Below are 26,359 nucleotides of genomic sequence, written 5' to 3'. Positions count from 1 at the left end.
AAATGTATGTGTTGCTAATATTACATGACAAATAAATCTTAAAAGACTGAATTTTAAACCTTGTATTCTAGGACAGATGGGCTCATGGTAATCAGCTACTCTATGGCATGTAGAGATAATATTTAACAATAGGAGTGAATGATTTGGTTGCAACCGATTAACCTGTGGAACTATTAGTCTGCTTGTAAACCAACACCAGTTACTGAGGTTTCTGCTCATTTTAGTTCTGGACACTCTAACTTTTCTCTTTCTTGGGAATATGTACTGTATACAGTATGACTATTCTCTTACCTTTGAATGTATTTGTTACCCAATAGACGTGTGGTGGGGGAAGCTGATAATTTGCTAACTCCAGTAAAAGCTGTGAAATATACTGTAATGGTCAATGCACTTCACAATTCAATGGTTATTACTTCACTTACTGAATATTGTTTATATACTGACCATGTTTTCAAATGTATATCAAGTTAATGCTTCTTTTAAATGTCTTTCCCCCGCTATACCCTCTTACTGAACTTGTGTTAATTGAGCCATGTTATTTCTTTTGCCAGTGGTTCTTGAACCGGTAACCAATTTTTACAAGCTCATGATCTGGGAGTTTGAGGTCAGGCTATTTCACTGGCTGAACACACTTAACCACCAGCAATATAATGAACACAGCCATTTTAATGTTTTACCCTCTGCTCTGGCTGTACAATGCATTGTGGTATGATAAGCTGGTTTAGGAGCCACCACTTTTTCCTCATATGTACAACTTCATCTTGGTATAAGTTCAGAAAATAAAATATTTCATGCAGATGTCCGTTATCACAGTATACACCTGATTCATTTAATTGCTCTTATCTACACAACACATTACACAGGATCTTACCACACTGAAAGTAGCACATGTCAGAAATGTACCTTATTTATATTTGTGAGCTATTGCATATAAGTAAGCATTATTAGAAATATTCCACACAGTCCTACACAATCACGTATTTAACTTTTAATTCCTGTCATTAATTACATTTGTAGTTAAATTTATACTCTGCTAAACCCGTCTTACAAGTAAATCGTTAGTTGATAAATCTCATGTGGTCAAACCCAGTGACTATGACATCAATTCCAGCGGAGATGGGTCTGAATAAAGTTGGGTTTTACCAGAGAACTAAGGTAACTGATTGGCTGGCCTGTAACAAGTCTGTTGTTTCAACTGATATCCGACAGATTTGTTGTCTAAGCCCTATACAGTACTAATGACATGCCCAAAATAGGAACGCAAAGTTGAAAGTGATTAAGGGGCAGTGCTTAACGACTGTTCTGTAGTTGTGCAGCAGACATTAGATATCAATCTAATCGTCGGGCTACTTCTCGTGTCTGTGTTGTTGGTATATGCAGAAATGTTTGGTCTGTACAGTAAAGATTGTCAGATGACATGCATTCCAGCTAAACAAAATGGGCATCTGTATAAAAGCAGCAGGGGATTTGTCAGAAAACCTTTGATAAAATCGGAATAACAATTCATTCCCCGTATCGTGGGAAATGTAATGGGGCTCCACCTCTGTCCATGTCTCAAATAATGCTAAGACCCCACAAAATATCGATCAGGCACAAAGTCTTGGTCGAAGGACCCACTTCCGTGGGTTCGTTGCAATGTCACAGTGCCCCGTCACACTCTTCCTTTAAGGCAAATTTCTCTACGGGGTCGTTTTTGTGAAAGATGTCCTGGGACTTGACACAAGTGTTGCTGTGCACGTGTGCAGTTGATAGATGAAACTGTGTGAGACATCGGGTAGTGGGTCAGCTTACATGTCCTCATGTAGGGTTCAGGACGGCGGATTGGCCTCTGGTCTCTGTATGATCCGTTTCTGCAGAAGGTTCCAGGCCTTGAGTACCTTTGAGATCAAAGAGACCGGGTGAAATTAAATGTCACAGTGACAGGACTGATGGACTATTTTGCAAGCCCAATAGCGAGACAGTAAAGGTGGGAGAGAGAGGATGAAATCCTCTGGCCAGATTCGAACCAGCTGCGGGAAGGACAATAGCCTTTATACGGCACGGCATTATGCCGTGACAACGCTGAGTAAGACACGTTTGGTTGAAACGCGTCCGTGAGAGGCAAATAAAACCATGTGAAAAGGACATTCATTGTGTGCTGGCTATTTCCTCACTTTTATCACACTCAAAACTTGGCTAGTGTTAAAACAGATGGTGTGTGTGTGTTTTTCTGACCTGCTTCTGGGTGACATCAGGCTCCCACTGTGTGCAGAGCACCACGTTGGCGTGCTCGACCTGTTTGGCATTGGACCACTGGCTCTGTAGCCTCTTCACAGCGTCCTCGCTGCTCACCCCATCCCTCTCAGTAATCCTCGACACCGCCTAGGAGGTACCAGCAGAGATCATTTAAAACATTTCTGCTTTAGTGGAAGAGTCTATAAAAGTACATTTTCTCCTCCTTGAACTTGTCATATCAGGGGGAGAAAGGTTTTTGCATATCATTTTTAAAATAGAAACTTTCCAGTTGCTGTATTGGTATCTTGGCTTAATTAGCTTTTTCTTCTATAGAAACAGCACCAATAGCTTGTTAGCTTGGAGCAAAAAGGAACCTTTGCTTTAATTGAGACACACAAATTATATTTTTTTCATTTTTACAGATCAAATGTCAAGGTTTTAAAGCCTCTAGCGACGAGATATTTGAGTCGGTGCTGTATGTTAGATACTGTATTCTCTGACCAATTCACATATTAATCACCATGTTCACATGACGGCCATTTTGCACTTACATCATACTTGGGAGGTAGTTAACCATGTTGAAATATGAAATCCAAATGACGTGTGAATAGGATCAATATCAATATCAATGTCCACTTCCAGAAGAAAGTGAACATTAAATACTTTGCGGGATGGCGAATAATGAAAATAGCGTGTCGCACTGTGACGCATTGTGAGCTTGTAGACCTGCTATTTTCACCATTTAAGCTGTTTACAGGACAATCTTGTCCTATAATGACATGCACAACGTAGGAACGCTAGGTAGAAAGAGGTTAAGCTTAGCTGTGTGTTGATGCTGGTCTTGGACTGATTGAGAAGAACTGATTGCAGATATATACGCTACTGACTCCTAGCCACAGAGACCTTTGTGGTCGTGAGATCGACTTTTTTCCTTGGCTGAGCTGGTGACACCCCTGAGCTCCAGTTAAGCAGAATCATGCAAGCATGGAGGTTTACAGTACCTCCTCCTCTGGTATGATGGTAACCCAGACCTCGTGGACCATGTCTGTCCAGCCAGCCTCCAGTAAGACGGCAGCGTCCACAACACACACCTTTTTACCTGCACAGGACAAGAAGACACAAAACACCGGAGAGGTCATTTCTATCCTTGTACAGATTGTTCCCTGACATAGCTCTATTATGATGGGGTGGAAGATCCTAAATACTGGGAGATCGTCCTAAATTTAGTTGGGGAAAAAAGCTATTAAGTTCGATTTATACTTTAGACATATACTATAGTCCTACAAAGAAATCTATCCTACTATAATTCTAGAAACCGCTGTGGTGGGTGGTGGTGAGGCCAAAATCTCTTCTGCCCGGTTCTCCTCAGTGGCTGGAGCAATTGATCTGAATTTGCACACAGCCTTTGACTATTACCATGTGCACAGAACAGCGACGCCCGTTTTTCAATTTTCCTAACTGTCAGTTGTTTATTAGCGTTTTTGTGTAAAAGAATGTCGCCATGGTTACGGCTGCTGCCCAGCTGTGGGATGGACCCGCGAGCTATGGGACGAACTGCCTCCCGGGTTGCCAGATCATGTGCGCATATCCCCCCACGGGTATGGACTAGTAATTATAATTTTACCCTCTCTTGTATAATGTGTGTAACAATGAAATAATCATAATATCTTGATAATACCTTCCTCTCTGGCCTGGTGGATTCTCTCCTTAACCAGAAGTGCAATCTCTGGCCACACAATGTCTGTCAACGCTTTTAACCGCTCCTATAAAACAAACAAAAGTCCCATTAGCCCATATTCTGACACTACTGGTGTTCTAGCATAGAAAACAGGCTATTTGTACTGATCATGTTACCTTGTTACCAAAGACTTTTCTTCCTAGTGCGCGTCTGTTTATGGTTTTGTCTTCATTCAGGATGTCTGAAAGCAAGAACAAATCCCCCAATATCCCATATCATTGTCTATTTAATGCATGTTTTCTCAACAGAACATAGTGGTATTAAGATACTATTAAGACGAAGGTAATAAGATATAACGTGAAATCTGAATATTTTAACAAACAGGAGTGTTGTAAAGTCCCCAGGACCTTTTTGTGTTATCCTTGTAACCCAAATGTATGACTGTACCCCGGGCCGTTTGCATTTCTGTCAAATAAAGTATCAAATCAATATTCAAAAAGGGTTTGTCAATTATTTTTATTTTTTTATATAATTTCTTAAAATTAACTTTTATAGACTGGAATTCATATAATGGGCATTCCCTTTACGTACCATTTTTGATATATTAATATAGCAAGGCTTATGTCTGGGGTTCTTTCTTTGTGTGAAGCACTTTGGGCTGCAGTTTATGTAAGAAAGGTGCTATACAAATAAAGTTAATATAAATAAACTGTTTGTATAAATTATATAAACATTTATTTATGCTTTGTTAAACAGTTTTCACTCTGCAATAATGGATAGTGATGACTGAGTGAAGAAGACGAGGGTTTTGATTAATCAAAGGAAGTTGATAAAAGTTCCATTACCTGAACCAAACTCCCCCTGAACCCGTTGGTAGGCGACTGCCCCCGGCCGGTACGTCTCGTGACCCAGCTGGTCGCTGTCGATGCGGACGGCACCCAGGGCCTCCAGGCGCCTGGCGATGGAGGTCTTCCCACTGCCACTGCCTCCCGTCAGCCCGATGACGTACGGGACAGCAGGGAGATGGGACCTGTCCTGATTCAGGGCAATACGAGACAGGGCTGCTGTCAGAAGGGTCAGGGATCCTACACATTTTCAACAATGAAGTTTCAAAACCTGAAGGGTGTGTTTCAGCAAGTCAGCAACCATAGTGAAGCAGTAAAATGACTGCTCATAACTATGTCAACTTAGTTTTAGATTGTTCTCTATACTGCAACACCACTTCAGACACATTTTATCATATGAAAGGTGCTTACAATTTTTTTGTACATTTGACCAAAAATATTGTATTATCGTATGTTATTAGAAATGTGGCAGGGAGGCAGAACATTGTGTTGAGTTTAGGGCGAAAACATTCATGTTCCTTTCCACATCTTGTTGAGAAGTCAAATTTGGATGATAAAAGCACCAATACCGTTTACATTTAATATTGTATGGGCAATTTTGCTAAAGCAGATAACATTACAGTGGCATTATAATGTGAGGGACGACATAATAAAAGCCTAATATGTTTCCATTGTAATGGGGAAGGGTGGAGATGGGAATGTGAACCCTTTCCATCACAATAGCTCTGCAGTGGCAAGAAGAATGCGGTCAACAATATGACAATGTTTAGAGAGCGGTTCAGTTCAACAGTGTTCTCCATCACATGCGAGTGCTATTCAGCCCTCTATTTGACCACTTATACCCTATATAATTTGCTGTACCTCAAATAGCGAAAATACTAGCCGATCTACAAGCTCACAATTCATCGCGTAGTGTTGTGAGCTTGTAGATCTGCTATTTTCGCTAACAGCACTAATTGCTGTGTGTCCGAGCTGAACACCGTGCAGAATTTCAACAAGCAATAAATCCTCCATAAATGATACATGTTTGACTATAATCTTACTTCTTCAATGCTCCTACGTTTATTCTTTATCATTTTACTGCTCAGTGTACTGTGTTATCACTTGCCGTTGCAGATACCAGCATCAGTATCAATGCTCTTATCCAAATGCAGTCCTTAATTTATTGTAGATGCAAAAACATTGTGGTTGGCAGGGCTTACTTCAGGCGGGGTGAGAAGGGTTCCCAGGAGACGGGAGCGCAGGCTGGACGAGCTGATCTTCTCCTCCTCTGTCTCTGTGTCGTGGTGGGCGTCTTTCAGCAGATGGATTTCATGGACAATCAGGCCAGGCAAACCCTGGCACCAGGAGAACACAACACAACGTGTCAGATATCATCAATGTCGGACAGAAACCTTGTATCGTCGTATTTCATATTATTACGTTTATTTTTATTTATTTATTTTCACAAATGAATGCCCTGTTTTCTACTTTGTCGTATGACAGCTTAGCTGTGGGTTGACAAGCAAGAACGAAATATTGTGCAGATTAGACTTGCTTTAAACTCTGTTCTCATCAGAGTGCAGAAATGCATTGTCATCCACATTTACGTTTCATATTACAGTTCACCGGTTCTACCACAAGGTGCTTGTGCTGTGCTTAAAAATATGCACATTCCTAAGAATAAGTACAAAAGGATTAATACCCTACTTTGCCTAGAAATGATAATACTAATGGTCTTGGTCCATTCCCGTTTGTAAGCAATGTGGATGAATGGGGGCTATTATACTGTAATAGTTTTAGTAACACAACATGCATACTGTTGTGCAGTATGGTCTCTCAATATTCTTGCATAGACTTTGACAAGATAGAACTTAATGGAATAAGCAATGCAAATATTCACCAACTAGTAATTCATATTTTTTTGTTGAATGGAAGCAGCAATATAACTGTACTAGTAAATATGTTATACTGCACTGCAGGCATTGTATAAACATTTCTATGGTGTAGCATGGGAGGCAAGACAAACGTTACTGTATGTCTGAGTGGCCTTAACTCACCCCTATGCAGCTAAACTGACTCTAGACACAATACAGCCATTTCTATTCTATGAAATGTCAAGTCTTCCGATAGATAGATAGAGAATTATTCAAGCACACTGGTGTTGTTCCTGCAGTTCAAATGAGCTCACAGGAGATTGGATGGTCAGTCTAAAGAGCATTTCACTTACAGTCATTGTACTTAAGGTTAACTCAGTATTAATACCGGTCGTTCACTTAACTGATTCTTCCTGGTGTGGGTTAACTTAACCCTTACAATCGATTCTCCCTCAAAGAGTCGAGACTTTAACACATTCCAACCGGGAAGGCATCTGTGTCATATTTGTGTTAAAAAATAGCTCACAGCGCGTCACTTTGTGCCGCGCTGCGAGCTTCTACATCTGCTATTTATGAACATTGTTGAAAAATCTTTAAATTGTGAGAACTACTGGTTTAGAAGGCATTTGTAGAATCGGCCTCAGGTCTTAATGGGTTAAGTACCTAATCACAACTGCATGGAATGTAGTTTGGTGTGCTCAACACCTCCACACACAACAAAAGACATGTGTAATCCTCTCTCAAACATAATATTTGTGCAATGAGTTCCACTGTTAGCCCAGCGACATTTTTGAATTTGTGTTCAGTTTAAAGCAGGGCAACTCCCTGTGTCTGTGTTGAAATAACAGGGTCTACAATTTTATAACCATGTTCTCCCACTCTGTTGGCTTCCAGACCTTAACCTAGTGTTCTAAATACATACAAAGGGTATGTGTGAAACTAGTTTCAAGACACTCTCAACGCATAAATACAGTTGTCCGACTGTGGATGGAATAGCCTCGTCTTGAAAACGGATCTACTGCATTGTTCAAAATAATTGTTTTAGAAGCAGTTAGAATGAAAATACAGCAGTCTAATGCTGCGTTCACACCGGCAGCTAGCCTCGCGTAGCCAGGCGCGCTGGAAGTCATTTATTCCAAGGGGGGCTGGGGCTTTTTTTTTTTTTTTTTATCGCGTTTTTTCCACCTATTCCACTTTTTTTCACCTTTTTCAGCAAATATTTTATTCTCCAAAGTTAAATACATCATTGTTTTAATATATGTGTGTGTATAGACTTTAAAAATTATATGTATTTTTTAAATTTACAAAAAAAAATAAAAAAATTGCTTCCCAACACCAGGGGGGCTGCAGCCCCCATAGCCCCCCCCCTTCCCGCGCCACTGCGCGTAGCCAGACTATATCACTGCGTGGATATGAGTCTGGTGCTTCCATGCGGAAGTTTGTTTTCCCAAGGGCCGGGATCAAAACAATGGCCCTCGACGCAATTGGTTAGACCTGAAACCAACTACCAATTACAGTCTCCCATATTCGAATACTGGGCCCGGATTGGTCACCCACGTCTTCTGGAGCAGGAAATGGATTCTCTATGGAGCGGTGCCAGACCCAAATCGCAGAGTGCATTTTTTTTTGGCACTCGCAGATTCGTCTGGTCCCAGGCTAACCGGCAGCTACCAAGCGACATAGTATATCTGTCGCAGAGTCGCTGTTGAAGTGTTGATCAACATTGCTTGCATGCTTGACATTGGTGTCAAGCATGCGTCCGCCCAACTAAATATAAAGCCTGGGGTTAAAAAAAGAACATGGAACTGGCTGACCGAAATAATTAGTTTACCTGCATTACAAGCAGGAATTGTGTGAAGAGAGAAGGTGAGTGGAAATGGTTAAACAACACCTTTTGTAGCTTTGTAGCTGCAGTTGAAGCCAGTTCAACTAATGGTAGCTTTGTAGATTTTGTAGCAGCTACTAACCTCAGTACAATTTTGAGGTATTTTTTACTTCACTGGAGCATTTACAGTTTACAGTACTTTTACTCTGCTACATCTCAGCAGAGGCAAAGAAACTACAAGTACTTTCACTTCAGTACATTTATTTGAAAACTTAAGTTACTAGTTACTTTGTAGATTTTGATTGTTATTACAGAACATACATTAACCGCTTCGACCCTATATACATTTTGGCCATTTGAAAATAGACGATCTACAAGCTCACAATGTGTCGCATTGTGAGCTTGTAGATCTGCTATTTTCAAAGATTTGTATACATTTTATACAATTGAAAACTTGTGAAATGGGACATTCTGCATAATGAGCACTTCCTACTTTTGGAACTTTAATTAATTTTGATACCAATACTTTTGTACTTTTACTTTAAGTACATTTTTAATTCCAGACTTTTACTTGTAACATAGTATTTCTACATTGCAGTATTGATACTTTTACTTAAGTAAAACATTTTAGTACTTTTTCCACCACTGCTCCGACTTACATTCTCCAGACGTCTTCTGTTGACGGCCTCGCCTCCCTTCCTGGTCTCCTCGCTGACCACAATGCACTGCAGCTCCGAGTCGACCACGGAGGCTCCGAAGGGGTCGTCGAGCGGCACGATCTCCACCTGCAGCGAGGGCCTGACGTCCTGCAGGAACTGCTGCAGCCTCTGCACGCGGAGCGGGTAGGGCTCTATCAACTCCTTCAACACCTTCTCTGAGTCCAGGAAGGATGAGGAGGAGGAGGAAGAGGTAGTTAGAAGCATCAACTTTCTCTCATCATCATAGGGATGTTAACAATTCATCTATAATCGATTAATTGCCGTTAAGAATGTACTCGATTAAATGCATTGATTTTCAATTAATTGAAGAAAAAAAGGTTTTGAATAGTTATCTTTTTTTTTAAACTTTTTTTTTGGGGGCTAGTGAAAGTTACAGGTATGGTGTGTTTGATATCAAATGTGAGCTTACCATAATCACAGTAATCCTTAATCATCCCCCGTTTAAAGTAAGTGCATTTCAATGTATTCATAATTTTTGGGGCATTTGTAAATGTGTGTTCTATAACTTTTTACTCAGAGAGTCACCCCCACATGTGTGGTGTAATGACAAGATATGAGGTGGAAATGAGGCTAATGCATAATTTCGCTGTACGACAAGGTGCTGTGATGTGACCATCATCAGACATATAAATAATGAAAAATGTATATTTAATACAATAATGATCATTTCTCACAATTGACTTTTTCCCCCCTTCACAGCCATTTTCAGATTTCTAGGGCCATTTTTGCCTTTTGTCCTGATATATTTCAAAGTTCATATTTTTGTCATTACTTTGACACTTTACATCACGATGTACGTTCTCCAATAGTCAATATACTGTGTATAATACATACGATTGTATGATTGCAGCAAACTGCAATCAAACAGTACCTTCTGTATTAATCTGAGTTCCCAGAAGTTTTCGCCAGCTCTCGCAAACAAACGGGAGGGGCGAGGAACTTCTGGGCCAAAGCCCTGGTATTTGTGGGCGGGATGTAATTTACGCTCAGAATCCGAGCGGACACGCCTCTTACCGGTCTGAGAGCTGTGCAACTTGTCTAAAAAGTCAGACGAGAGGCAAACAGCAGTACACAACAATGGCAGCCGCAATTTCTCAAGGGGAAATTGCTTCCCGTCGCTCCTATTTACATGCAACACCCACTGCATGTGGATCCCGCCCCCTTTTCTTCATTGGCTGTTGATTTGAATCAGAAAGCAGTGGCCGCGCCCCTGCTGTCCAGGCTTTGAGCCGAAGCCTCCCAGACTACTTCTGTATAGATAATGTAATCCTAGACCAGATAAAATATTACTGCTGTCACTGGGTCCGTGACGTCGCAATGTTTTTTTCAGGCATTAACACGGTGACAAATGGAAAACATTAACAGGGTTGGGGAGCAATGAACAATCTAGGAAATAATTACCAACGGTCCTCTTTCACTGTCCTAACGTGACTAGTTTCTTGAGACAGACTGTTGGCGCACACAATCTTCTAATACTTCTGCATAACAATCTATACATCGGAAGCACAGACAATCCGCTGTAAATAGAGTGGATGTCCCTCCTCCCTCCCACTTCTATCTTGCCTGTGCAGTCTGGTAAATAATAAGTCCTACTGCAAATCAAATTAGTCAAAGCCCATCTAGCTTGCTGCTTAGCAGAAATATATTATAAACATTCAAAACATATTTTCCTGAATGGAAATTACAAACAGATGACAAGTGCAGGACTTTTAGGAGGCCGAAGTACAGACTCTCAATAGCATTCAAAGATTGTGGAACAGTTGACTGGCTTGAGACACCATAACATGACTGTTATCAAACTGTGTCAGTCTCACATCCTTAAAAGCTCAACTTTAAACCCCTGAAGAGACATATATCATGACTATATGTCAGACAGACCATATATAGTGATATCATGGTTTGAATCTGGTTTAGTACATTCACTGCCGGTCATTAGGCCTGTCACAATTATGACATAATCGTCTTATTATCGGTAATTATGTGAGATAGTCGCAATTATTTTGCATCATCGTCATATATATATATATATATATATATATATATATATATATATATATATATATATATATACAAATATATATATATATACAAATATATATATATACATATATTTTCAAACTTTTTCAAAAATAGTGGAAATAGCAGATCTACAAGCTGCTTTTACTATTAATATTTTAAGTATAAAGTTATTAAATATGTCAGTCATTTCTTTGTATATTTTGCTTATTTGTCACATCTGCCCTGTGCATACTTCAAAGCCTAAAAGCCAAACAGAAATGCAATTTCTATTCATATTCTGGTGTGAAAAACACAATTAAATCGTCACAGCAAATGTCATAATCGTGACAGCCGTACGCGGTCATCTCTTCTCTCTACCTCCTCTTCCCTCTCTCTCCTACAATAAACACTCACTTTTAAGCATCTCCTGGTCACACACCCCGATGAGGAACCTCCTGTTGGCCAGCAGGCACGCCGTGTTGAGGAGCGTCTTGTGGGCTCCGTGCAGCCGGTCGAACGTCCCTCCCACCACCACGTCACTGTAGGTCTCCAGGGGCTCTGCCTGCTCGCGGCAGTCCTTCGACGCGCCCTCCTTCTCCTGCTCGACGCGCTCCACCTCCCTCTGCAGCTCCTCCAGCTGCGGGTGGAGCAGCACGGGAACCAGGCCGGGGCCGCACGCGTAACAGTGGCCGGCGTACCCCTGCAGACACTGGGCCACCAGCAGGGACTGGCCCGGGTCCTGCACGGGGAAGTCCGTCAGCACCACCTCCGGGGAGTGAGAGAGCGCCTGCGGGGTGGGGAAGGGGCAACCCTGGCCCGACCCCGCGCCGCCGGGGCCGGAGGCGCGCACGTTGGTCAGGAGCACGCGCACGTCCAGGTGCCCGCACACGTCGGCCGCGTTGCTGTAGAGGCGCGAGATCAGGCTGGACAGGTCCACCACGGGGGGGATGAAGACGGACCGAGGCGGGCTCCCGCCGCCCAGGTTGAGGCCGGGGTGCAGGTGGACGTACAGGGTGCGCTCCACCACCTGGGCGGCCGAGCTCAGCACCGGAGCGATGCGCAGGGGGAGGGTGTGGAGGGGGGAGGTGAGCACCAGCAGCCCGGTGCTGAACATGGACATGGTGCGTCACGAATACGCGGTTGCTGTGTGCCTCTCACCGTAATCTCAAGAGACGTCACTGTTAGAAGGGTAGAAGAAGGAAAAAAAAGGTTTGTGAAAATATGTCAACGGTAAAGCTATCAGGCTGTCAACTTAGAACTAATGTCAATGATCCTGTGCTGGTTTCACTGGTTAACTACGTCCCAAAGGCATTTTATTGTCTACTGCACAGGTAGCAGTGGCACTGGACAATAATTATTCTGTGTAACAGTGATGAAGAGGTAGCCACACATTGACACTGTTACACCCAAGACTTCACCTTGTGTGTTAGTTCTGTGACTGTTACATATTAAACTTGTTGGCATTGGTGAGCTGAAGTTACAGTGTGGTCACTGGTCTCTCACACACACACACACACACACACACACACACACACACACACACACACACACACACACACACACACAGTTTACAGTAGCTATGTAAGCTGTAAGCACTAGGTCATACTTATGTCATTTTTTTACATTTATCAACAGTGTTTGCACTTTGAACTATGAGTCTAATACATGAAAGGTGAAGGCTGTTTATTAATATTATGACCTTCTAATACACGTGTCAACAAGTCGCTGTGGTCAGTGAACCACATAGTTGCTGGTCGATGCCAGATATCATTCGTTCTCAAAGTGGGGTCCGGGGAACCCCAGGGGTCCTTGGGGGGGTAACAGGGGGTCCCCAACAAAATGAGTTAATGTAGCGTCACAATCATTTTAACCACTTTAACCATATTTTATACTTGCTATTCAAAAATAGCAGATATACATGCTCATAGAGCGTCACTTCGTGCCACATTATGAGCTTGTAGATCTGCTATTTTTGAAAAGTCCCTGGCACAAAATATTTTTGAGATGGGGGGGTCTTGCAGCCAAATACATATACTTTTGGGGGTCCTTGACATGAAAAAGTTTGAGAACCTGTTTCCTAGGCTGTGTGTTTTCCACTTCCTGTCGATTTGATCCAATGAAATCCAATGAAACTGGTCAGATGACCAATGATATCCAATGAAATCGACAGGAAGTGGAAAACACACAGCCTAGGAAACAGGTGAATATATGATATGTCTAGCTCTGGTCCGGGTGGAGAGGGTGTTTTAGTTGCTCCACTGCGCCCCCTACAGACCTTGTCAATAGAAATGGAAATCCATTGACCAGATCTGTAGGGGGCGCAGTGGAGCATCTAAAACAATTTCCCCACCCGGTGGAATATTTTATTTTCTGACCAGAAAGTGCGTTTTAGACGTGAGGTGGGGGGCTCAGAGTGTTCCCACTAAGGAAAGTAGGCTTTCGACATCTTAAAACAGTCTTGTTTTGTTTTTTTATGCGTCGTTGTACGACGCGTTGTGAGCTTGCAGATCAGCTATGTTCAACGTACGAGAGACCAGAGTTGCCAGGTTGTGCGAGAGAAACAAGCAACCAGGTATATGAAAACAAGCCAAAAAGAAGTGACTACAAGAGCACTTTAAACCTATAACATCGGCTATTTGAAAATAGCCTATCTATAAGCTCACAACGTGTCGCCATTGTAGATTGGCTAATCTACGATTGGAAACACCAAGCCCAAAAAAACACAATTACAAGCAACTTTACATAAAAACAAGCCCGAAGTCGCTTATAATAAGCGGACATGGCAACACCGCGTACGACGAAGACACATTAAAGCAGGCAAACAACGAAGGTAAAAACTCACCCGAGTTGTGAAAGAATGATCAGGCTGCCGTGGCAGGAGGACTGTGTGTTTGTGGAATGAATGGTGAAGCTAATCCACAGTGACAGACAGTGAGTGAAGTGTTGACATTCAACAGAAAACACTCACTGCTGCATGTCTGCTCAAGTCAACACAACAACAAGCCGTGGTGGGACGCCATCTTGGGGGCGAGGCCACGGAGGCACTGTCATGTTAAAGGGATAGTACCTTTTTTTTGCAAGTTCATGTCAAAGACCTCCAATGTATGTATTTGGCTGGCTGGATTGATTGATTGAATACTTTATTTAGAGGTTTGCAGAAAAAAAGCATGTGAAATAAGTACAGTTTAAATACAAGGTCAACTAAATAGGATTGAAAAAACCCAAGAAAGCCAATGGCTTGTTTCAATTGGGGTCCTTTTGTGCTCAATCATATAAACAGTTTAGAAATGAAAAATAAGAAAAATAAAAAATATGACACCGACACCCATTAGATTAAAAGTTACAGTAGTGACAACCAAATACAAGATTTGTGTTATTCAAATGGGGCAACTATAGCTGAGTCAGTGAGTCCCAGGTACGATTCCAGGCCAGACCAGCAATGTGTCGATGGGTGTCCCTGAGTCGAGCCCTGCTTTCCCACTGGGTCGTAGTAACAGGCCCTCTTCTTATGTGCGCGGAACTGCTTCGCCCCTGGTTAAAAACTATGCCTAAAACTAACCTTAATCCCAATAAAAAAATACCTAACCTTAATCCCAATAAAAAAAATACCTAACCTTAATCCCAATAAAATAATTTGCTACACACACTAGATAAGATAAATAACTACGTTGGGATCCCGGGGCGCTGGGTTGGAAGCCTGATGCTTAACGGTGCACGCCACGGAGATACCTGGTAATGCAGGGGTTTAGGAGTTATTTAACGCAGTTTAACATCATCCATTGTTGGTCTTAAGTCATCAGGAAGAGTTGGTTTTCATATGCAATTTTGTTTGTCTCTGAAACACTGTTCAGTTTTGCAACTATTTGGGACCTGCATACATTGAAATAGAATATAGTGCTTCCCCAGAAGAGCAGTTCCTCCTGCACTTCCAATTCAAGACCTGTTCCTTGGACAGGGGATATAATGCACTTATGCTCTTCCTACATGATACATGGTCTATACATTTCCCAATGGAAGACATTCAGGATTGTAGCTTTAATATGGTCCATCCTTATGTAATCTTTTATAGTATTACTTAACCTTTACAGTATTTAGCCAGACAAGTCACTTATAAGAACAATAGGTATACACATTAAATCATGAGTGTTCATTTAACCCTGACAGTGTACAAGAGTGTAATTCTGAGAGTGGTTCCATGAGTTAAATTAAAGGTAGGGTAAGTGATATTTATTGGTTAAAACAAAAAGTATTTTGTTAAAAGGTTAAAATACTATATTCTGATAGTAATCATTGCTATAGAGTGTTTTTTCAGTAACAGATGTCTCCCTGTCTCTCCAGCTCTTTAATAAACAGAAAATATTTTTTTCGGTAGGTGTCAAAATCTCAGCCAATCAGGAGAAAGTACCCATTTTTAAGCTTAATTTGTATAGTGTTCCAGTTCCAATTTTGTCTGCTCATTTCTTAGTGTCATCACTTCCAATTTCACTTGTTTAATCTGTATCTTGACTGAGTTCTCTGTCCTGGTTGGATAAAATTGGAAATGAAACTGAAACTGAAACGAAAATGCATTTTCTGTTTAATAAAGAGGTGGAGAGACAAGGAGACTCCTAATACTGAACAAACACTCTATAGCAATGAGTACTATCAGAATATAGAGCTATTTAACACTTATTTTAACCAATGCAAATCACTTACCCTACCTTTAACATTCAGGATTTTAGTGTGTGTACTGCAGGAACAATATTGCCTAAGCACTAATGTCACGATTTCCCTTCTTGCTGTTGGTTGATTCTACAAATGTAAAGAACCAACGTTTATTCTATGAGTAAGAACCTCATAAAAAATGTAGAACTCCCTCACTCACTCTGTTCCTCCAGCTCTGTAAATGGTCTGATGTGGCTTTAGCCAAATGTCCATTATTTCATTATACTACCATTATACTGTTCCTTTAAAAGCCACTAATCTCCATGGCTGTTTACTCTTTATCTATCTACCCTCTGTCCTCTCCCTCTATCTGTCCATCTTTCTGACCCAAGGGAGAGGAACTGACTCCTACCTGTGTGTGTGTGTGTGTGTGTGTGTGTGTGTGTGTGTGTGTGTGTGTGTGTGTGTGTGTGTGTGTGTGTGCGTGTGCGTGTGCGTGTGCGTGCGTGTGCGTGTGCGTGTGTGTGTGTGTGTGAGTGTGTGTGCGCGCGCGCTCGCGCGTGTCTGTCTGTCTTTGCTATCTCTGTACTCATCCTTAATTGACTTTTGTTTGTGGTTAATTGACTTTTGTCCTGCAGGTTTTCCCAGTTCTTTCTAACTTATCAAATGCTACCCAAGTAACAGAGTAGAACATGATGTGACATTTTCATGAAGGAAAATAAGTGTTTTGTTACTGAAAGTTACGGTATAACATCATTATTTGCTTTATTTTTTACCACGTTTTCTCCCCAATTTAGTCGTTATGCCAATTGATTCCTCCCCACACGCATTTCTGTGTTGTCACTGCTGTCGTATCCTACTGACTCACCTGCCAGTGAGGAGCCCCCACCAGGAGGACGTAGAGTCTTCGTCCTACTCCTCCCGCCCAACACTCCCTGCTGACAGGGACACGGGCCAATTGTGTTCGTGTAGACGCTCGACAAAGCCGGATGCACCACGGTGGATTCGAACCCCATTTGCTTTATATTTTGACCCAAAAGTTGGTCCTTGTCTCTGTGCACGAACATTTAAAATTGTACTTGAAGCAGCCAGCAGGAGACAGCAGAGGCTGCACTTCACAACTCAAAAGTGCAAGGCCTGGCCTAGGGCCTAGGCCTAGGCCTAGAGGCTGGAGCAGGTGTCTTCAAAGTTTTTCAGGCCAAGAACCCTTAACTGAGAGGGAGATGAAGCAGGGACCCCCAATACATATTGTATGAAATTGTGTTGCAGATTAAACCTTTTCATAGATTTCACAGAGCTTCATAGATTGTTTGACAGCACTAATATCTGTGTTGTGTAAATTAATGTTTTTGTTTGTTTGTTTGTATATTGGATTCATGTTAAAGGTATGGTAAGTGAAAAACAAAACGTTCTTTGTTAAAAGGTTAAAGCGTTATATAGTAATCACTGCTACAGAATATGTGTTTGTTCAGTAGCAGGGGTCTCTGCATTTCTACGGCTCTTTAATAAACAGAAAATACATTTTCAGGTGGGTGGCCAATCTTCAGCCAATCAGGAGAAAGTACCCATTTATCAGCTTAAATCTTATAGTGTTCCAGTTCGAATTTTGTCTGCTCATTTCTTTGTGTCATCAATTCCAAATTCACTTGTTTATCCTGTGTCCTGTGTGAGTTCTCTCTCCTGATTGGATAACATTGGTATCCATTTTCAGTTTAATCAAGAAAATGCATTTTCAGTTTAACCCCTGTTACTGAACAAACACTCTCTACCAATGATTACTATCAGAATATAAATCAATTTAACACTTATTTTAACAAAAATCTCTTACCCGACCTTTTAAGGTCTATTTTCAGACATGTAACCACTTAAACCCTCAATACTTATATACTGTACTTGACCTTTGGCTCTGTACTGCACTTTTTCCCCTCCACACCAAACCTCTTCGCCAAAAATTGCAGACCTACAAGCTGTGAGCTTGTAGATCTACAACCTCTTTGAGACTGTGTGCTATTTCCGGCTAATGTTCCACTTCCACCCAGAATAGGAATACTAGAGTTCAAGTGGCTTATGTGAAAAAAAAAAAGGGAAAACAAGTTTCTATCACGCAAACATTTGTCACCATTTATATATATATCAGGGCTAGATGAGACAGGATTTGGGGCAGTATTTGGGGTAGTGTTTATTCATCTTATCACACACACAGTCTTGAAAGCAGCGTATGTTTATGCTCTTTAATGGCTTAAGTTTCCCGGCAGTGCTGATTAGTGGGGTGGGGTGGGGTGGGGGTGGAAGAGTGCAGAGAGCTTAGGGGGGATTTGGTCTCTGCCCGTCAATATCACTTTCATTATCTTTCATCTCTTTCAAGTGTCTGTCTGTCTGTCTGTCTATAGGACAGGGTGCACGCACCTGCTTTGTTTTGCACGTGTGAATTCATGTGCACGTAACATTTTTGTATGTGTACTGCATATGTGCATGTGGGTGTGTCTGCCTGCTTATTTTGTCATTGAGTGTGAGTGTTTATTTGTTTATTTGTTAGGATTCATTCCCCACTAGCCCGTAAAGCAGTCTTCCAAGTGTGTGTGTGTGTGTGTGTGTGTGTGTGTGTGTGTGTGTGTGTGTGTGTGTGTGTGTGTGTGTGTGTGTGTGTGTGTGTGTGTGTGTGTGTGTGTGTGTGTGCGCGCGCGCTTGTGCGTGTGTGTGTGCGCACACGCGAGTGCTCGCTCGTGTGTGTGTGCATAGTGTATGCATAGTGTAAGCATGCATAGTGCATGTGTAAATGATTGTATGGGCGTGTGTGGAGGCTTAAGCGTCATTATCTGTGCAGTCTGATAGTTAGCCTGTTGATTGGTGTCCAGTGTCAACAGTGTGCAGGTGGCAGCTGAGCCACTCCAAAATAACTGAGACTGTCCACTATATAAATGTCCCCATCATCCACCCAAGCAGACTGTCTGGCCATAAAGGCTCTGAACTGCTCCACCCGTAGAGTAGAATCCGCTTGGTACGAGGACCAACGAGAGACCACAGGACAATTCAACAGAACAGAGCAGAATAGAACAGAAGCAGGTAGTAGGGATAAGTACAGATATTTGGTGGAACATAGAGGTCAGAAAAGTGAGTATTGTTTACCTTTTAAATTATATTATCTTGTCTTTATTGCGTGTTTTGTATTTAATTGTTCTGTTTTCTTCTTCTCTGACCCGAGTAACGACTTTAAGCCCTATCCAAGCATTTTAAAAAATAGCTCATAATGCGTCGCCGTGCAACACGTTGTAAACTTTTTTCACCGGCCAGGGTAATAGTGGTAATTGTTTTTTTTTCTGACCCAGGGAGGTCAAATCTAGAGTAGACAAGGGTCAGGCCGGAGGACACAACCCAGCGGGAGGAATGAGTGTCCTGGGGACAGCGGAGCTGGACTGTAGCGTTCTGGAGGAGGACTGGCAGACAGGAGAGAGCTACAGCGCCCACTGGCACAGTGCTAGCCTCATGCCACAGAAACACCACAGGTTAGGAGCAGCCAGCTCACTCACACACACACAATTTTACAATTCACAATTTAGGCATTTTGTAGACGCTCTTAATCAAGAGCGACTTACAGTAAGCAAGGACAACAAGGTAATACATCTAATGCATATACCGTAAATAGTAATCTAGGATCACAGGTAAACCAAGAACCTATCATCAGTCTGAATAATATATATATATTTAAATATCTGTACATTGAAACTATACAAACTATAGGATGCCAGGTCAACAAATGAACCTCGCATCTGTCTACATAACATGCTATCTAAATTACATTTTAACCTTTGCATAAGCCTGCAAGGTCGTCGAGGCTAGGGCAAGGGCTACGGCAAGTGCTACGGTCTAAGGTGGAGTCTGAAGAGGTGAGTCTTCAGATTACGGCGGAAGATTGGGAGTGAGTTTGCAGTTCTAAGTGCAATGGGGAGTTTGTTCCTACAGTTTGGGAGCCAGAAGGGAGAAGAGTCTGGGACGTGTGGAGCGTTGTCCCGGATGATTTAAGGAAGGTTCTGACAGCTTCCCTGTGTTAGCTGATCTGAGTGAGCGGGAGGGGTTGTAGGTTGGATCAGGCTTTGAAGATATAGGGGTGCCATACCTGCCACACGCACGCACGCACTCACGCATGCACGCACACACACGCACGCACGCACGCACGCACGCACGCACGCACGCACGCACGCACGCACGCACGCACGCACGCACGCACGCACGCACGCACGCACGCACGCACACACACACACACACACACACACACACACACACACACACACACACACACACACACACACACACACACACACACACACACACACACACACACACACACTGAAAAGAGTCCCCCAAGGTCTATATGCCCTCCTCCTTTTTCCGCTCTACATCAAATCTCTTCACCGAAAATAGCCATAGATATTTTTGCTGAATGCCTGTCAGATTAGGGATGCGAGGGTTAATATGTTAATACAGAGGCTAACTCTTGCACTTTTGCACTCTGTGTCAACCCCCAAACCCCCCACTCCCCCCTCCCCCAGGCCCACAGTCGTGGAGGTACAGTGTTCTGCTGGGAAGCAGGGTCTCTTCAGACAGTGGGAGGCCAGGAGACTCCTCCAGCGGTATCTCTCGGGGGCCATCAGCCAGGAGGGGCCCTCGAAAAGCAAAACGCACAGACCCGGCGGTCCGGCCCAGCCTTCCTCCACCTCGGCAGCCCAAAGCGGACCTAGGGGCCGGCAGCAGGCCTCCACACACATACAGGAAGGAGTGCGGTGTGGGATGGTCCCCAGGAGGGCAGTGGTGGGGGCAGCGGGGCCTGGCAGAGAGGTGAAAAAAAATGCTGACGTTACGACCAAAATACCGAGGACCCTGGGTAGGGTGATGACCCAGGAAATACATAGAGGCTGAGAGAGATGCAAGAGGTTGAAAGTAGTCAAGAAGGATAGATAGATCAAGTGATGATTTAAATTTGCTACAGTCCATCTATCTAGTTTGAGAATCTTTATTCTAAGTCTAGCTGTCTTGTCTAGCTGTTGACTCTACTCTTACCTGTACCTACCTATCCAGTGTTTCACTGTTACTGCTGTTGCTGCTATTAGACCTGAATTTCCTCACATGGTTCAATTAAGGTTTATCTTAGAAAGTTGAATCACTGCATTTATTTACGTTGTTGGTATAATGGCCACTTTGGCACATGTTCCTGGGGATTTGCACTTCCACACATTTGAGAATTAAACTGTTTGTTTCTCTATAGCAACAGTGCGACACATCATTGTAGCTGATTTGACCTTGGAATGTAGAAGACAAAGCGAGACGTGTAGATACTTAAATGAGGTTATTAGAAAACCATGTTATTGAGGGTTGAAAGTTAGATACATGTTTCTGTTCATTCATATGCGTGTAGTAATTTATTGTATGGCTTGAGCCAGACCACTAAACTGTATAAGCTAAACACTGTGTGTCACTTTGATATCATTCATGTACTTGGATACTGTATGTGAAAAATAAGCTATGTACACAATGTCAGCACTGATAAATGGACTCTCCAATCCCCCCAAATAAAACGTAAAGTTTTAATAACTATTATTATCCCTGTTTGACTGTTTTATTGATTGACGTCTTTACTGGCACGACTGCATATGCATAAACATATATTTGTACATATCTGAAAGGATAAAACAGTAAAGCTTGAGAGCGTATTACCATGATTGTGGTCCTTTGAATGCAAATGTACTTTAAACCTGGAGGTTTAGGCTATAAATAATTAATAAAGAACTGTGAAGTAAACCTTTTGCTTCTCAGTGACATGTGGCTGATTACTCCAGCTGGTGCTAATGACAGCCACAGAACAGTACAAATTCCAAATCCTTTTGTGACATTGGAAAAATACATCTGTCCTTCATCCAGCTTGCCCAGTCCAACACTCATCAACGTGATCCCCAAATATCCTACTGTCAACATTATCTTGTACCACTATTCCATGTCAGGCCTCTAAAATACCTTGTCTCCATTGGGCATGGTGATGTTTTGGCAGTGGTGGAAAGTACATACTGTAACTCTACTGCACTTAAGTAGAATTTTGAGGTACTTTTACTTTACCTTGAGTACGTCCATTTAATACTTAATGATATACAAATATTTATTGTGAGCTTGTAGATCTGCTATTTTAGGAAAAAAAATACAAATATGACTACTTTGATGCCAATACCTTTGTACTTTTACTCAAGTGAAATTCTGTTTAGGACTTTTACTTTTAACAGAGTATTTCTACATTGTGATATTGCTACTTTTACTCAAGTAAAAGTATGTGAAAAGGAGGTCACTATGTGTTTGTGATGGGATACTGGGTCAGACGCCAGGAATGAGAGAGATGTTAAGAGAGCCATCTCAGGAAAAACACTTTGGATTCCAACACAGAGGACCTCTGCATCGATGGACAGCTGCTTTTAATTTCATTCATGTGATCAGAAAATGATAACAAATTTAGTTTTAATTGACATTGACAACCAGAGTATGGACAATGGCTAGCAGAGACAGAACAGAAAAACAGCCAATTGAGTTTCCTAGCAGCTGAGTTGTTATCTGAGTAGAAAAATGCCTTGTAAAAACCAAAGCCAAAACCTCATCTTATCCAGCAAAGCGTTATTGAAAAGATTATTATGATGAGTATTTTTGTCTGAAAGGCAGACACATTTTTTACTTTTCTAATGTTACTTTTCTAAGCGCATAAACCACAACCTGCCACTCCTATTTTATTTTTATGTTAGGCTATTATATTATAAATTGTCAAATATAATGAAAGTAACTGATCTGCAAGCTCAAAGCGTATCGCAATGTGACACGCTGTGAGCTTGTAGACTGGCTATTTTCCCTGTTCATCATTGAAGGTTTAAGCCAGGGGTTAATTGCTTGGAATTCAATTGTCAAGGCATGTTGCATCAAACTGTTACAGATTTATAAACTTAAGGGTGACATTGTGCAAGTTAAATCTTACTTTTCTGATTTTGGGGACCCACTTGAAATACTATTGCAGCCCACCAGTGGGCCGTGGCATACTGGTTGGGAATTGCTACCCCATAGGTATCTCTGTCAATCTCCCCAACCCCCTCAAAGACAAAATGGCCACCAGATAATGGACACTGGCAAATCTTGTCTGTTGTTTTGAGTGCAAAGGGCCTCTTCTAGTGATGGGGGAGATAGCGAGGCCCCTAAGAGGTGGAGCCTCCAAGCTGAATGTGGTCGTCCATTAGTGCCTGTACTGCTGGAGAAAAGCATCAACGCTCCGGGGCAGGGACAGGAGACAGGACAAATGCTATCGGGGCCAACGCAGGCCTCAAAAAGAGGATTGCTATCTCTGCCAATAAGGCCAGTGCTATCAGACTAGCCCAAAGGACGAGCGTGCACACACACGCACGAGCGCACACACACACACACACACACACACACACACACACACACACACACACACACACACACACACACACACACACACACACACACACACACACACACACACACACACACACACACACACACACACACACACACACACACACACACACACACACACACACACAGTATATAAACCAAAGGCAAAGGGGATGTGACTTGTATACCTGAAGTGCAGCTGTCAGAGGAGGGGAGTGAGGAGAGAGAGAGAGAGAGAGAGAGAGAGAGAGAGAGAGAGAGAGAGAGAGAGAGAGAGAGAGAGAGAGAGAGAGAGAGAGAGAGAGAGAGAGAGAGAGAGATTAAGAAAGCCATGGAGGATGATGGAAAAATGAATGGCATGGAGAGAATGGCAGCCTGCTACCAGGGATTCGACCCTGTGGCGTATCTGCAGTACAACTACACCCCACCACGAGCTGACTTTGAGCGACAGGACAGCATCGTGCCCTGGAAACTGGGATGTCTCCACAGAGCTTTCACTGAAGGTGGGTGAGGGTGACATATTTGAGTGTGTCCATACATTTTCATTTCTAAATGCTTGAAAAGTAGTTGTTTTGGGATTTGTATAGCTCAGTGTTAAAAAGAACACACAGTTACAGCCATTTGAATAATCACATTGCATTACAGTGCATGGCAAATCCCGTTCTTTCCCTGTGAATGACTCAAGACTACTCTGTTACTTGTCTCTTTTCTTTGTCTGTGAATCTTTTCATTGCTGATCCTGAAAACATTTCCATCAAGTGTGACCGCCCCCAGCCCTCTCTCTAGACATTGTCAGTTGTCTGCAGCCATCTTTTATGATTGATATAGATTTCTATTTTATGCCCCACTTAATATATTGTGTTACCATCTGGTTTCTGTGCCTCCCAATGGTGATAAACAAAAGCTCAAATCCAATATTTTCTCAAGGACCATTTCAGATAGAGATACTTGAACGGGCTACATTCGAAAAAGGTATATAGCATCTGTCTTAGATTAAAATAAAAGTGTTAACACCTTGCTCAAAGCAGACAATAAGATGAGATCAAATAAAATAAGACACCTTTAATAATCCCAGATGGGAAGTGTGTTCATGTCAGTCGGCAAAAGTTTAGGCAGAAGAACAGCAAAGGAAGGTAAAGCAGAACACGGTTCAAATAAATATAATAAAGCTGTCCTCCGTATCTTGGTCACTAGGTGACATCAGCGGTGAGGTGCTGGTGGACGTGGGCTCGGGTCCCACCCTGTACCAGGTGCTGAGCGGCTGTGAGGTGTTCGGCAAGGTGCTCCTCACCGACTACCTGGAGGTCAACCGGCAGGAGCTGAAACGCTGGCTCCAGGACCAGGAGGGATGCGGCCTGGACTGGACGCCCTACCTGCAACACGTCTGCAAGCTGGAGGGACGCAGGTAAAGGACCAGACTAGGTTATGCAGGATTTTTAAAAGACGCCGGAAAAATTGCCAACATTTTGGTGAATGAATGCGTGAATAAATCTACAAAAACAAATACATCAAAAAAAAAAGATTATTTTTTTCAGTCTTCATAGATATATTACCACAATCCCTCCATTTTTTAAACAAGAAAACAATAGATACTTTTAATTTCTTATGAATGATTTGACCTGCATGAGACCTGCATGAGTCATAATGAATCTGATACTCATATATCAGATTCATTATGTTGTGAAATGAGAGCTCAGCTCACACAGGACCAGTTATTCAGTATAATCATGGCCCTGGACTTCTCAATCAGCAACTGTGGTTGATCAACTCAGGGGATTCCCAGCTTTTCCATGACATGGACCCCCAAATAGCCTGGGAGGGGGGGGGGGGGCAAAACGGCTTTTAAAGAGAGCCGATCCACAAGCTCACAATGCACGTGATGCATTGTGAGCAGTAAGCGCCATAAATTAAAAAAAAAGATGACATCCCCAACATAGGGCATGATGTTTTCCCCCCTCAATTTCCTCCCCTTTCCAATTGGCCCCACTGTAATAAGACCATTACCATAGAACAATTATAGACGCCTCATTTTAAATGCTACATGTTTGCTTCTTAATCAGGAAGGGAACAGTACATTCCTGTGGCACTTCAGGAGGGGATGTCACTGTATATTTGACCTTGGTCTCGTGACGTTTGCATTGCTACCGTGGATTGTTGACGATGTCACTGTCGTTTAGATCCTCAGCGTGGGCAGAGAAAGCGGCCAGGCTGCGTCTGGTGGTCTCCGACGTCCTCCCCATCGACGTGCACTGCCCTCGGCCCCTGGCCCCCGACGCCCTCCCCTCGGTCGGGGCCGACTGCCTGGTGTCCTGCTTCTGCCTGGAGAGCGTCAGCCCCGACCTGGCTGCCTTCACCAGAGCCCTGGGACACATCCGGGGCCTCCTGCGACCCGGCGGACACCTGCTCCTCATCGGGGCCCTGGGGGAGAGCTACTACCTCGGGGGACCTGGGGTGAAGATCCCCGTGGTCCCCCTGGAGGAGTCCCAGGTGTGCAGCAGTTTGAAGGAGAGCGGCTACACACTGATAAGGATGGAGGTGTACACGCTGCCACAGGACATGAGAGTGGGGGTGGATGATGTGACCGGAGTGTTCTTTGTAAAAGCAAGGAAGGAGTAGAGAGAGGTGGAGCTAGGTGGGCCCTGGGTTAAAGGGAACTGTTGAACTAATCATTTGGGTGACAAAGAGACGAATACATTAGATTCTATAGATTGTTTGCTTGGTTTGTGATTTCTCACGTAATCCTTAATTTATATAAATGTTGATTGCTTTTCCTGGAATACACTGATGTATGAAACATAAAGTGTATACATTTTTAATTATCTTTATTTCATTAATCCACCGTGGCTAAAAGTGTCTTTTTGCAGGATGAATTATTAGTAAATATAAACGTTCACTGTACTGAATGCCAAGTCAGTGAACATACTGACATCTGCTGTTCAAATGCAGTTACTACAGTGTGGCATCAACAATTTACCAGCTGAATGTGTTGAAACATTGAAATCTCAATAAACTATAGCTTGAAACTGATTTTGATTACTTTAGTTAGGACTTCAATTCAGTACTACTGACTACACTGCAATTAAGCATTCTGATAGTTGACATTATATTCCAATGTAATTAAATCATATCATGGCAATTACTCAGCT

At 42.6% G+C, this 26,359-nt stretch overlaps 3 protein-coding genes across 3 annotated transcripts; 2 read left to right on the top strand and 1 right to left on the bottom strand.

The window, feature by feature from the left end:
* Positions 1-175: 175 nt before the first annotated feature.
* Positions 176-14,135, bottom strand: LOC308105238 (bifunctional coenzyme A synthase-like). The gene is made up of 10 exons (XM_080455874.1): positions 13,978-14,135; positions 11,550-12,313; positions 9,078-9,292; positions 5,940-6,074; positions 4,738-4,927; positions 4,069-4,133; positions 3,893-3,977; positions 3,216-3,313; positions 2,215-2,361; positions 176-1,877 (listed from the first exon to the last, which is right to left on the bottom strand). The coding sequence occupies exons 2-10, from the start codon at positions 12,253-12,255 to the stop codon at positions 1,809-1,811; spliced, it is 1,710 nt and encodes a 569-aa protein (XP_080312000.1). The 5' UTR covers positions 12,256-12,313; positions 13,978-14,135; the 3' UTR covers positions 176-1,808.
* Positions 14,136-18,802: 4,667 nt separating this feature from the next.
* Positions 18,803-20,762, top strand: LOC308104173 (uncharacterized protein). Its single transcript, XM_080454502.1, has 3 exons — positions 18,803-18,890; positions 19,106-19,282; positions 20,327-20,762. Exons 2-3 carry the CDS (start codon positions 19,164-19,166, stop codon positions 20,691-20,693), a joined length of 486 nt encoding a protein of 161 aa, XP_080310628.1. The 5' UTR covers positions 18,803-18,890; positions 19,106-19,163; the 3' UTR covers positions 20,694-20,762.
* Positions 20,763-23,580: 2,818 nt separating this feature from the next.
* Positions 23,581-25,829, top strand: LOC308104976 (phenylethanolamine N-methyltransferase-like; the record flags this gene model as incomplete). Its single annotated transcript, XM_080455611.1, has 3 exons — positions 23,581-23,716; positions 24,408-24,618; positions 25,391-25,829. The coding sequence occupies 3 exons, from the start codon at positions 23,581-23,583 to the stop codon at positions 25,827-25,829; spliced, it is 786 nt and encodes a 261-aa protein (XP_080311737.1).
* Positions 25,830-26,359: the final 530 nt, after the last annotated feature.

Source organism: Gymnoscopelus braueri (genome assembly GCF_963280865.1).
Source record: "Gymnoscopelus braueri genome assembly, chromosome: 17".
In the NCBI taxonomy this organism is placed as follows: domain Eukaryota; kingdom Metazoa; phylum Chordata; class Actinopteri; order Myctophiformes; family Myctophidae; genus Gymnoscopelus; species Gymnoscopelus braueri.
This window is presented reverse-complemented; position numbering and strand designations above follow the sequence as displayed.

Coding starts and splice junctions, on each gene's coding strand:
- LOC308105238 (XM_080455874.1), bottom strand. CDS start 12,255: ATGTCCATGTTCAGCACCGGGCTGCTGGTGCTCACCTCCCCCCTCCAC. Junction 3,978..4,068: donor GAAAAGTCTTTGGTAACAAG/GTAACATGATCA, acceptor TTTGTTTTATAG/GAGCGGTTAAAAGCGTTGAC. Junction 1,878..2,214: donor CTGATGTCACCCAGAAGCAG/GTCAGAAAAACA, acceptor TTGATCTCAAAG/GTACTCAAGGCCTGGAACCT.
- LOC308104173 (XM_080454502.1), top strand. CDS start 19,164: ATGAGTGTCCTGGGGACAGCGGAGCTGGACTGTAGCGTTCTGGAGGAG. Junction 19,283..20,326: donor ATGCCACAGAAACACCACAG/GTTAGGAGCAGC, acceptor CCCCTCCCCCAG/GCCCACAGTCGTGGAGGTAC.